This window comes from Alligator mississippiensis, chromosome 4 (genome assembly GCF_030867095.1).
Source record: "Alligator mississippiensis isolate rAllMis1 chromosome 4, rAllMis1, whole genome shotgun sequence".
Taxonomy (NCBI): Eukaryota; Metazoa; Chordata; order Crocodylia; family Alligatoridae; genus Alligator; species Alligator mississippiensis.
In genome coordinates, this window is record NC_081827.1 from 4,289,177 (window position 1) to 4,302,497 (window position 13,321).

At 52.3% G+C, this 13,321-nt stretch overlaps 1 protein-coding gene across 1 annotated transcript; it reads left to right on the forward strand.

Moving 5' to 3' along the window:
• The first annotated feature begins 1,399 nt into the window (after positions 1 to 1,399).
• Positions 1,400 to 5,807, forward strand: LOC132249932 (uncharacterized). Its single transcript, XM_059725697.1, has 4 exons — positions 1,400 to 1,593; positions 2,502 to 2,891; positions 3,986 to 4,159; positions 5,336 to 5,807. The coding sequence occupies exons 1-4, from the start codon at positions 1,413 to 1,415 to the stop codon at positions 5,482 to 5,484; spliced, it is 894 nt and encodes a 297-aa protein (XP_059581680.1). The 5' UTR covers positions 1,400 to 1,412; the 3' UTR covers positions 5,485 to 5,807.
• Positions 5,808 to 13,321: the final 7,514 nt, after the last annotated feature.

The following is a 13,321-nucleotide window of genomic DNA, read 5'->3' on the forward strand; positions in this document are numbered from 1 at the left end:
CTCCAATCATCTTTTGCCCTTTCAAAACCCCTGGGCTAGGTCACTGCCAGCCCGCCCCTCACACTACTAAGTGGAGAAGGGACAGTCAGGAGGGGTGTATTATTGAGTGTCTCACCAGATGTGGGGACCACAACTGGGTGCAGTCGTCAAGCTGTGGACGCACCATGGATTGAGAAAGGGGCACCACGATTCTTCCAGTTTTGCTTACTACTCCCTTCTTAATATCCCCTAACATTTTATGTCCCTTCTCGACGGCTTTTGGCTTCCTAGCCCAGGGGCTGCCAAGTCCGTGGGCTGGAGGGGCCACTTCCTCAGTCGTGGTGAGCTGTTGAGGGCCCCACACATACAATCAATGGTGTTTAACAAGAGCCATACTTAACAAAGCACCCCACAATTTCCCACATGGAATCACCATGTTTCCACGCACATTCCCATACAGCGTCACTAGATCACCAGTTGTCCACAGCTATCACCATATTTCCACGCACAAAAGAGTTCCCAAATCCCCATTCCCCACCTGCTGCTCGGGTGGCTCGGGGAGGGGAGCAGACAGGGGCTGTGGGCGCAGGGGCGCTGCTCACCCCCTGCGGGGCATTGCCAGGCTGCTTTGCACCAGGCCAGAGCCGGAGCCAGAGCCATGCCCACCCTTCCCAGGACTCGCTCTGGCCCCTGTGTTTGGGACGAGCCCCTGGCGCTGCATCCCAGGGCACGGCCCTGCACCTCCATGCGCTGCGATGCACCCGCGTGCTAGACCCGCTGCTTCTGGGGGGGAAGGCACTGATCCGGGATAAATCCACACAGGCTTAACCCGGTGCGAGTGACGCCGGGCCCAGGACAGGCTGCTCCTCTGCTGCAGCCGCATCAGCCCGTTCACTTGCCCACACTCGTGAGCAGTGAGACAGCAGCCCCGCGAGGAGGTGGCTGCCACCACTGCCGGGGAGCAGGGGCTGGAGCCCCGCGGCAGGACCCAGCCCCGAGGAGCAGGGACAAAGCTTCTCGCTGCGACTGCCCTGCACTGATGTGGGGACGGGAGACACCGGGCCGGACGTGTGCCAGCCACCCAGCCAGGCAGGACTCCCGCCCCGAGGAGACCTCCGCAGTGAGGGGCTGCGTGTCAGGGCGCGGACACGGGGGAGAACGAACACGCGTGACGAGCCCAGCTGGACGCGGGTCTTGGGAGACCTCGGACAAGCAGCGGCAGCGCTGCAAACCAGCGTCGCTCTGACGAAGTGCTGCTTTGGGCCGTTGCACGGTGTCACGTCTGCCGGGAGCGGGGAAGGCGCAGACACCCCCCCGGGGGACACACCTCCGGGCGTGCCACACTTGGTGATGCCCATTCAGACGTGCTCCCGTGCCCGCCCACTACGCCACGTCATCCCCCCCCCCCCCGTCACCCTATTTAAGTGTCCGAGATGAGGCCGGCCGGGCGCAGAAACGAGCAGGGCAGCGGCGAGCGGGGATCTCGGCTCCGGCTGCTCGAGCTGCCCCCGCTCCCGGCCCGGCCCGGCTCGGCTCGAGGACAGCCGAGAATGGAGACCTGGGGGATGTGCACAGCAACCCTGGTCCTCTGCTTGCTGCTGGGCACGGCAGCTGGTAAGTTGAACCGTCCTTCTTGCTCCCTGGGCACCGGACGGGACGGATGCAGGCGAGCGCTGATAGGCAGAGGTGGCTCCGGACACGGCAGGGCTGGCAGCAAGGCTTTGTCACCAGTCTGAGCCAGGACGGTGCCGCCCAGCGGGAGAGTAACACGTGGAGGGAGGGGGCTGTGTGTAAGGAGGGTGGCGGGGTGCGATCGGGCAAGAGCCATCCTAGGCAGCTACAGGCTGGTTAGTTCGATGCCAAGGGCGTGCAAAGCCGTGGAAGTTGGAAAGGGAATGACTACAGACATGCAGATGGAAACGGGATGCAGTGCAGCGTGAGTTACCCGTAGAGATCGACCACCCCAGCCTAACCCCATGGCTTTCTCTCGTGAGAGCTAGACAAGGGAAACGCGGTTGATCTAAGCCAGTGATCCTGAACCAGGGCCCGTGGCTCCCTGAGATGTCTGCAGCCCTTTCAGGGGTGCCACACAATGTTGGCACTGTGAGGTGTGCACGCATGATTCACAAGAGAAACACAGAGGCTGCATCTCCACGACTGGTGGGCGGCACAGTTGTTACTGCGCACTTATTTAAGACTTGCATAAGCATTGGCATTTCCCGAGGGCTGCCTCGGGTCTGGGAACTGGGTGCCTGGGCACGAGAGATGGGATGAAATGCAGTGATATGAAGTGCAAAGCTATGCACTTGGGGAAGCTTTATTCACCCCTGAGTGGTTTTGCCTCGCAGACTGTCGCCGTGTTGGGGCGGGTTCTGGGGCCGGTTAAGATCAAAGTGAATGTGAGGTACGTTCATGGGGCGCTGCAGCACGAGCCCTGTCCTCTTTGCCCGGTTCCAGCTCAGGTCGGTGGTGCCGGATCAAGCTGTGTGCTAATGTCCTGTCTTTGATTCATTCCTTTCTAGGGAGCGCGCCCATCCCGAGCACGGGACCCGGGTGTAGAAGGGAGTTCATCAGCATTACAGCGCCTGCGCACCATGGTGTGCTCCTGCCCCTTGTTGTTCCAGATGCAGCTGTGGACCCTTTAGGAGCTACTCTGAACTGGCAAACTGAAGCAGTGCATTTGCATTCACCTGAAGTGATGCATGCCTACACAGATGGCAAGGATGACCTTGAGAGCCAGGCAAAGAGATTTTGTGGGCGAACCCAGGTCTTTCCCGAGGAGATTGACAATGGCAATGCATCTTTGTTGCTGAAAAATATAACCCAGAACGATACGGGAACCTACCATGGTTACTTTTTCCCCAATTATAATAGCCCATGTATTGCAGTAATCGTCCATCTTAACGTGTCAGGTACGTCTGAGCTGCAAGCCTGCCTTGGGAAACGCGCTCTTCCACCCCTCCGGGGAGGCTAATCGAACAAGCCTGGCTCTCTCCAAAGGAGCTTGTGCTTTGGAGAGAGCTGCTCTTCCTGTCTAAACACGAAGCGTAAGAGCTGGGCCGTTGTTGTCCACTTCCTAGTAGTGTTTAGGAGGAGGCTTTGTGGCCCCGGCTCAGTCCAGGTTGACAGTGCAGTTGGTGATACTGTCTCCCTGCTCCTCGCCTCGCCCTGCCCTTGCCGCTTCTCCCAAATCCTTAACTTGAATGTGGGGCGGGCGGGCGGGCTGGATCTGGAGCGTGTGGCCACAGGGCTGCAGTCTGACTCTGGCACTGCTGAATTGCTGTGGCTGTTGGAGCTGCAGCAGGGACCACTCCTCCCACCACCAGGTCTCTGGCCCCCTGGGCAGCTGCTCAAGCCAGATGCTGCAACGAGCACTGCCCCCACACGCCTTGCTGCCCAGTGCCTGGTGCTGCGGGGGGAAGCCCTGTGGGCTGGCTGATGTAGCAGTGCTGGTTGGACCTTTTTCACCCCTGGGCCAGGTGGAGACTCTCCCCCTGCAGCCACCAGCTGTGGGGTCAGTGGATCAGCACCGCGTCTGCTTTTCTCCACTCCAAGGTACGGGGTCCCTGGCTGAGCTGCCCATCCTTCCTTGTACTTGCCCAGCTGTATCTTTGCTTCTGTCAGTCTACTGCAGCCTGTTTTTAGTCTAGAGGGTTGGAAGAAGAAACTTTCTGAAGGTGCAGATCCTGGCACAACCACCTTAGTTCTTGTATCTTCTACCAGCTTTTCTGACTACATGGAGCATGGGTGAATACCACCAAGGCCAGGGGTCGGCAAAATGCGGCCTGCCAGGCCATACAACCCAGCCCATGGGGCCCCTAACATTTAGAAAGTTAATATTTATCTGTCCCCGGCTGCCTGTCATATGGCCCTCGATGGCTTGCCAAAACTGAGTAAGTGGCCCTCCCCCTGAAATAATTGCCTGCCCCTGCGCAAGACTATCATCCATTGCTGGGGTGGGGAAAGAAAAACAATTTCTCTGTTTCTTCTTTTAACCATTTTGCAGATGCTGCTGTGGAGAAAACCACGAAGACAGAAGGTGGATGGAAGGACTATCTAGGTCTGGTTCTGTGTCGGGTTCTGGATTTCCTCTTGGTCCTGGCTTTCATTCTGGTTTCTGGTCTCCTACTAATAAACAAGATCTGTCCAACAAGGAAGGACGGTAGAAATAAAATAGCAAGTAAGTTGAATTGGGTATGTCCACAGGGTTTGCATAACAATAGCATTCCCACGGCGGGCTGTGGCTCGTGTTGTCAGACACACCAGACAAGGAGCATCCCGTCTGAAATGGGAAGTGCCTTTCAGGTGGGGGCCTGCTTGAAGAGCAGTCTTGCCTTGCTCTCTAGTGTCCCTAGCTAATGGCTTTTTCCAGGCTGGGAGTTTAAGGACGCACTGCCTAGTGTCAGCAGGACCTGCTAGGACCACTCCTGGAAGCCCCCTGGCATCTCCATTGACCGCAGACTATAATGGAAAGCGCCTCTTGCTATAAAAAGTGTCTGTGCATCTGAATAAGTATTGGAAGGCGTACCAGAGAAAAGGAGATCCTTCCAGTCCGTGAAGGGAAGCTGATGGTTGTGTAGCTATAATAACGTGGTCTGTCACTGCTGTGTCTTGGGGGATCATTAAGGAACTGGAGAATGAGGCCTGTTCACCAGTCTCCTTAAAGGCAAAAATCATTGACTCTCACGCTGCAAGCTCTGCCTCGTATTCAGGGGTTGTTAATGGGATCTAAGGTCCCAGGCCCCATAGCTTTTCAGCTGTGAACGTATCTCTCTCTCTCTCTCACGCTCTCCAAATCCGTGCACATGTATAATATGCAGACATCTGTATATAGTGGAATGTGTGTGAGAAGGAGAGAGTGCACACATTTTCACGCTCCTGTGCCACCTCCGTGGAAGAAGGCATTGTGTCTACTCAGTTCTGTTGTGACACGACTGGGCTGGATGCTGGAGGAGTGGGGCTTTTATGACCTGCTTTGCAAAACAGTCCTCCTTGTAATAACTTTGCACATCGGAAGGAGGACTACCCAAGTGGTGCTCTGAAACCCCTCTGTCCAGGCTTATTGGTTTGCTTGGATTTTTCTTATCCAACTGGGCTGGTTTCCCCCCACCCCTTTAGTATTAACTGGAAAATGATCCTTCAGGCCTTTCAGAAAAAGTCCTCTTCAAGCTAAAAGCCACGTATGAAGTGTTTCCCTTTGAAGGCCAACCATTTTGAAGATGATGAGATCAGGGGATTGGCATGGAGATGGTTTCCCTGCCTTAACCATAGAGGTTGCTGGTGGTGACTGCTGGAATACAGGAATCCCCTTTCTGTTCATACGTCGGGCACTTACTTGAATTTTTTTTTTTTCCAGAAATCTGTGGGCGCTGCCGTGAAGGAATTTGGAGACTTCCCAAATCTGCTAATTGCATTCAAAAGTTATTCTTTGGGAAGAGAAATTCAGGTCACATCTCCGGTTTTGTAGAAAGGGAAGGTGGTGCACACACGTGGAGAGATATATGACCGTTGAACTGACACTAGCATATGAATCTTTTAATTGGGTGTGTTTTCTTTTCTTGTTCTGCAACACAAGACTAAGACTCGATTTTGTATGGCTTAATATAAAATGACTATTTTATTTATGTATAAATGGGGGAACACACCTGCAAGCTTCACGGAAACACAGGAGCGTCTGTACACCCTGCTTCCAGTGGGATCTCAGTATGCCTCGGCTGGTCACTTAGAGCAAATATTGAGCAACCGACTTACTTGGAGTGAACAAGTGTGAATGTGGGTGTTGGTTTTAATGTTTTCTACTCTCAATAAACGTGGCAAATTACTTTGTCCCTCCTGAGTAAAGGTCCTGCTTTTTTCGACTATAAAACACCCCTTGTGCATATTACACCTACCCCTTCCTTTTACCTTTCGTTGGGCCAAAATCCCACGTTCTGCTCCAGAATCCAGTATCAGCTGCCTCCGCTCTGCTTGTCCGTCCCTCTCCAAACCCACCCTGTGCCCCATCCTTGTGCTTGTTTGCAGGGAAGAATCTCCCTCTTGTGACTTCCAACTCTACGGTCAGTCGGAGGAAACTCAGGGTAGAAACGTGTTCAGCATCCAGCTTATGGGGGAAAAGCACACACACTGCAGACACAATAAGCGACAAGAAACCGCACGCCTGGGATCTGACGGGGAAATGGTGGCTATCATAGGATAACACAGCCCCATAATAAGGGAGGGGGGAATTCCTGTAGCTGTCCTACGGTTGAATCCCCTTGTCAGCTGGGGCCTGATCGCGGTTTCCTTTCTCTTCAGTTTGCTTAGCAATAATAGTGGAGAAGCAGGAGTATGAAGCATTAAGGGCTCCTGGCTGGCCGAGGGGAGTTGAAGGTGGTGATGAAGATTAGGGATGACAAGCAGGTGCTTGACTACATGGAAGAGAGGCTGCAGGGTTTAGAAGCTTTTCTCTTACCATCTCCAAAACCTAGAGAAGGAGCTTGCAGCTGATGAAAACCTGTGTGGCTGGACAAAGGAAAAAGCAACAGCTTAAAGAAAGCAAAATTGCCTGATTAAAATTGCAAGTGCAGAGCTACAGAAATGGGGAAGTGGTGCTGCAGGCAGCGTAGCTGGTGCGGCCTCCTGCCAGGGGTGTGTGCGCCAGGGCTCTGGGCTTTGGCTGATTGTGTTGGGGGGGTCTCCTCTTCAGCCTCGTCCCCTCCTAGCTCAGCACTTTCTGGCAGGGCCTGAAACAACGGGACCAGCGTTTCCTTCAGGGGCTCGTGGTCTCCCCTCAAACCGCCCTATGTCACGTGCACCGGTTGTCTGACGGCACAGTTCACTTCCAGGGATTTTACAGCAATTGAGTTTGGCCGTGTACTGATTTTAATTGCCCTGTTCCGGATCGTTGTGCCCCAAACTGTCCTCTGATCTTGCTGTTTTTATTTCCCTTCTTTCTATTCATTCTCCCATGGTTTTTGATAAATTTGAATATATTTTTTTCATCCATAAGGTTGTTCTCGGTGTGTCTAGTATACCAAGAAAGCCAAGCTGGCATTGTTGGAAGGGACGCCAGCACTGCTGGTCAGCTTGGTTTAACCCGACCCTCCTGCCACACCTGCTTCAGAAACAAAAATAAGTTGGGATCGGTCCCTTCAGGACCTGATCCGCAACCGTCCATTGCCCAGGAGGGGATCTGGGCTGTTTCTGATGGAGAAGCCAGGCTGCCGGCCTTGTTCCCACTACAGATGTGCTGCGATCGCTGTGCTACAGCAGGGACCTTGTTAGGTAAAATACCCCGAAGCAGCCTAGGGCTGGGACCTGCCCCACACTACAGAGGAAGACAACCCACCCCCCGGTAAAACAATTGCAAATGTGATCGGAGGGAGCTGCCATCCCTCCCCAAACCCAGTGACTGGTTTGACCCTGAGCAGCAAGTGAAACCCAGCTATTCGGCGCATCGGGGCACCTCTGCAAATCTTTTGAGCTGCAGCCAAATGAGGGGGGAGGAGAAACGACTCGAGTTTCTAAAGACACGGACACGTTCTTGAGGCAGCCATGCTGTTAAGGAGGGCAGGAGTCTGGGGAACATGGTCTTATGTCAGCTTTTAGATCGGCCAAATCGGCATGTAGCTGGATGAAGTCCACATGCCTTGTGAAGTTGTACTTGTGCTGTTACAATTAAATGATGCCTTAGCTGAATAAAGTGACTTGGGGTCTGTGTACTGGCCCTTGGTCACGGGGCCTGGAGGGAGAAATGGGAGATGCTGAGTGGAACAGGCCCTGCCAGAGACTCGCAGTCGCCCGCGCGATGCTTGTACTCGGTCCAGCAGAGCCGGAGCCGGGTGGGAACAGAGCAAGCAGGAGACTCTAGTCCAGGAGACGGAGCTGCTGCAGCCCCGAACCGTGTCGCATCCTCTCTCGGGGCCACACACAGCTGCAGCCTGGTTTGAAAAGGGGTGCAGCTGCACCACTGCACCCTTCTGGGTCTGCCCCTGAGCAATGATCCCCTTGTTCCTTGCTGGGCTTGGGCTTTTGTTAGATCTGCAGTGTTTCTTCTGCCACTTGATGTCACTCCTTCTGTCTCAATCGGTTTCATGCCTTCCCTGTGCCCGGTACTGTTTTGACGGGACAGTGTTTTGTTCGAATTTCATTTCGATTTGAAACCGCTGTTCCCACGGGTGACTTGTGCCTCTTGAGTCGGGGGCACACCAGTCGATGACCGGGGGGAACTTGCAGGGATGGTGGCCCCTGCCGAGGCCACAAAGCCTGCCAGGTTTCAAGGACATAGGTGCAGGGGCTTCTGACTTCTGGGGCCCTGCACCTCCAGCTGCTGCCAGGCAAAACTCGTGACATGGGTGGGTGACACTGTGTGTGTGTTAAGGTGCACCCTCACTGGTGCTGGGCGTCTATACAACATGGTAGTGTGCCCCAATGAGGCTTCCTCCTCCCCTGCAGCCTCAGTGCGGTCCACCACTTTAAATAGCAACAGGTATAAGATAACTTAGAGAGTGAGCACTAGCACAGTAGCACCAGCAGCATCTCAGGTAGCCAAATCTGCTCATTTTACCCAGGAGGCTGAGAAAGTGCAGTTCATAGGCCCAGCTCTGAGAAGTGGTGTGTACATTCAAACACGCACCTAACCTCAGCACCACAACTGCAGCCAACTCCCTACAGCTCAACACACAAAACCTGCCAGCTATCTCCAGTACCCCACGACCTGCACCCCACAGTCTATCAAACACAACAATACCCAGCTACCCGTGGGGGCACACTCCTCACTAAAGAACCGCTCTGCCTCCAGCCTCTCAGGCCTGATGCTGAGAGGGAACAAAGTGCAATGCAAACCACTTTTCAGAGCTGGGGCTATGAACTCCACTTCATCAGCCTCCTCGGTGTCTCTAGTGGGTTATGGACTAGAGAAAATCCCACACAACTTACTGATTCGGTTGATGCACTGGCTGGGGGAGTATTTAGTTGAGTGCACGATTTCACAATGATTACACACTTAATTCATACAATACAATTTTATTTTAAAGTTCTTTGCTACGCGTATAACACTGCTTAGCTTTAAGAAATACTGCAAACATTAAGAACACAATAACTACATATATCAGAAACAATGCTCCAAATGCACTTCCTTCCAAACAATGCGATAAGAATTACTATTACAAAAACAACTACAATTTCAACTCAAAGTTAAATTTGAATCAATACTATTATTTTTCATAATATACTTACAATCCTAGAATTCCGAGAAACCAAATCCCCAGGTATACCTTCATTCTTTAGTTAGGGTTTTAGGGTTGGCCTCACCAGTGATAGGAACAAGTCCCCTTCTTTCAGTCCCTTTCGGGTGCTCTGCGGCTTCAGCGTGAACTAAGAGATTCGTGTTCACGGAGAGGGTCGTTCAGGTGATCGCTCTGATCCGGCCTACACTTGCGATCCTTCCTTCGTTGTTCTGCAAGTGAGGTTACCTCCAAACTGGGACAGTAGGTTACGGTTTTTATTGAGTGAGTTGCCGTCTTGGGCCCCTCCTACCCAAACCTGTCACTACTCCCGAATTTGGGCTCGGATCTTACTTAACAGATCCTTTTGCTTGGTAATCAGTTTCTTTTGTTGATCATTTTAATTACTTTGGGGAACTTCCTTACCACTGAATTGACTTTAATTTCCAATCTTTTAAAAGGCTCCTAGGTTTTGATTTCTCGGAAGGCGAGATGTTTGCTTAAGGGTCATTTTTATGTTAACTTTGTTAAAGGCCTCTAAAGAGTTAAGACTTTGAGCAAAGTCAGGCCCTGCCGCACGTAGGCCAAAACAATGGCCTAGATAAGAAGATAAATCTTGTCTTCTTCCTGAACTGGCTAATGGGCAACTATTACAAACATTCAAAGTAGTTCATTCAATATGACACTCGGTACAGACACTCATGACTCCACATACACAGTGGGATTGTGACGCACCGCAACCTGCCGGACATCTGACTCCCCCGGCGCCTCTGCACTTTTACCTGCGCTGCTGCATCCCCTTTCCCCCCAGCCCAGCCTCTCCCTCACACCAGACACCTCCATTTCCATTTCCACTGGAGGAGCAGACTCAGCTGAGCCACTTTCCTGAGCCTCCACAACTTCAACCTCCTCCGAGGTGCTGCTTTCTGGAGAAGGAGACCTGGGTCAAGGGGAAACTTTGAGGGGTGTGGAGCACTAATTCCGGCTCCTTCTCGGGCCCCAGAATTGCTTGAGCCAGAGCGCTCAGGTGCCCCAGCTCCAGCTCCTCCTCTGGCAGTGGGAGGCTCATGCTGGGAGATGAAGTCCAGGTGGAGGAGACGGTCATTCTGCTGCTGGTGCCTATTCCTGGAGTTAGGGGAAGTGATGCAGGTGCAGGGACAGCGGGTACGGGTACTGCCCCCACCTCCTTGCTTCCACTGGTAGCAGAAGCCTCATGGCTGCTCGGGAAGAGGACGCGTCTATGTTTGGGGGGGACTTGCAGCTCTAGCTCTCCCCCTGCCCCCTCTGCCTCCTGCTTTGTGCACCTGCTCTGATCCTTTCAATTGGAGAGGGGGTACCGCCCGGGTTGTAAAAGACAACTTTAAACAATGCTGTAAGCCGCCACTCTGTAAACAGGTGCAACTTGAAAGCATCAAATCTGACAAGCTACCCTAACAGGGGTAGAGGGAGAACAGCCCCGGCCCGGGGAAGGGAGGACCTCTGTCCCCGCTCCTTCTTGATGGGCAATTGGCTAGTGTTCAGATAAGACCTTTTGTAACTCTGCCAAACTTTTATCTCCTGGCTTTTGAGGGAATCCCTTCTTAAAAGGGACTATGTTTTGCTGCCGCAGGCACTGAGGAATATTGCCCTCTGTTTGTCCCCGTCGTGATTTCATTAGCTTGAAAATCATGGCCCGATCTCTCAATACATTGCTGCCAATCCTCAGTGTCCGGATTAAATTCCTCAACTTTCCCACAGGAAGACATAGTTACATGCCCTCGTTGCCACTGGCCAGTTCCTCACTTAACAGAGAACGCCGAGACTCGCCTTCTCCAGGCCCAAAACCGCAGGCTGGTTTAGTCGGGGACAAACAACAACTAACTCGGGAAATGAAGTAACTCTGGAACAGGGTGCAGTTCTGGTCTCGAGCTCCCTCCGTAACGAGAGCGAACACTTTTACCCCAGAACTGCCCAGTTACTACACTTGGGGAGACGCAGCTGAGCAAGGGGTCAGCTGGAGGGGGCAGTAAACAGACTTTCCCCGCACGGTGTCCCTTAGAGGGTGATGTGCCATAGCTGGCGAAGCAGGACTCGTCGGGCATGGAGAAACCCAGGTGGTTCACTGGGGAACTGGTGATTTCAGGGACAACATCCTCCAAAGGCAGACCTCATTTTTACGGCTGAGGTTGCTTGATACAGCCCCAGAGCAGCGGTGCCCCTTGCTGCAGCCTGGTCCCAGCAAACTTCCTGGGAAGCCAACAATTTAAAGCTGTTTCCAAGATGGGTAACTGGGAAGGCTGAGAAGTGCTCGGCGCCATGGTGCAGGACACGGTCTAGACCTAGATAGACTTTGTCTCCAGGAGGCAAGGAGACTGCAGGGCAGAGACCTACAGGGTCTCAGAAGAAGATCTGGCGTCTGAGCAAAGGGGAGTTCGAGAGCTAGGACAGTGAAGGGCCTGGGAATCAAACGGGTTTCTGGATCTCAGAGCAAAGCAAAAGCTGGCAGAGAAGTCCAAGGAAAGGATCCGATCCTTCTGCAAGGACATGGGGAGCAAAAGGAGAGACCTGATCAGCAATTCACATCAGGACAAAGGTTCCTCCGAAGCACATTTCTGTAGAAGTGAGTGCACTAAACCAAGTGATGTTCTTTTCTGATTTTGCAAATCCCCCCTCACTCCCCGGTGCCATTTCCTCAGATCCCAGAATCATTCACTCCGTCTGGGGCAGCTAAAGAGGGCGAGAGGGAAACAACAAGTCGGGCTTTGCTTTGGCTTGGGCTCACTTGACTTGCCAAATCCAATCAAGTATTCAGAGTCAAGTCAAGTGAGTCAAGTCAAATCAAATGAAGTATTCAAAGTCTTGACTCACTTGACTTGACTCTGAATACAGAATCAAGCCTTTCTGTCACTCGTCGAACAAGGAGCCATGTCAATCCCTCGGCTAGCCCAGAATCCTAGGTTTTTATGGGCTAGCGCTATGTGATGACACCAAAAAGGGGCTAGGTGTGCCCCTGATGTTATTAGCAGCAGCTGCCTCCTTCAGCAGAGACCATCAAAGGGGATTAAGAGGAAGGTCCTGCTATATAAAACAGCCTTGCTTGTCTTTGCCTCTTTCTTGTAGTTTTTATTTCATTCAAATCGCTGATCAAGGCATTTAAAGGGAAATAAATGCTTGGAGAACATTATCCTCACCCACGTACTGTATCTGCCCTTTCCGATTGATGCCTATGGAGGGAATGGTCTGGGTGTATTAAATACAGGGGTATCCAACAATCCTGCCACGAGAAGCAACCCTGTAGTTCCCACAAAATCCAGCTTAAAATGTGTTAGCAGCTCCTCAGCGTGTTTTGGTACCAGTGCCACACAAACCAGAAGACTCTTTCCTTGGAGAGAAGTAATGAAATGGTTGATTTTGTACCGACTTTTAAACACACAATGCAAGTCACGGTGTTGGGGCCTGTTTTTTCTTGTTTGCCAGCAATGGCAAGGCCTGAAAATTGACTATTGTAGGAACACGTGACATTGCGTGGACAGGGGGACAGGGGATCTTTAGCAATCAGAAGTGGCCAAGAATCCTGTTTTAAATTGCATCCAAAAATATCTTCAGCAGCACAGGTCGCCAGTACCATGGCAAGGCATTACAGACCCAGAAGGAAGAATATCCTGAGTCACTAGCACCACTTCTTGACGTTCCCCGATCCTAGTGTTATTCAGTTTACAAAATCTGGCAGGAACCTAGCTGCCTGCAGTGTGGGTGGTAATCATCCCTCCTCTGCTTCCTCTGGTTAGAGAGATAATGCAGAGGCTTAGAGAAATGCTTTAGCCCACATCATAACAAGGGGCTCAGGCCAAGGCAGGTTGAAAGAGGGGGTAGACACAGAAATTAAGACAGCATCTTCACAAGGATGTTAAACATTAGTTTTTTGCCTTGTGCAATTCAACCGAGGTCAGCTGCCTATAATAATAGTGCCAGTCATGGACCTTGGTTTCCCTGTGTTCAGAGGGCACTTTCCAGCTGTTCCAAGATGTGCGCAGTCTGGAGCGTGGAGCAGAGATGGGCACATCAGGAGATGCGGTGCCAGCTGCAAAATGGATATAGGGAACTGTCACAACCCAAAGTTGTGAGTTTTTGCTTGTGTGCGCTTCGGCAACGCTAAATTA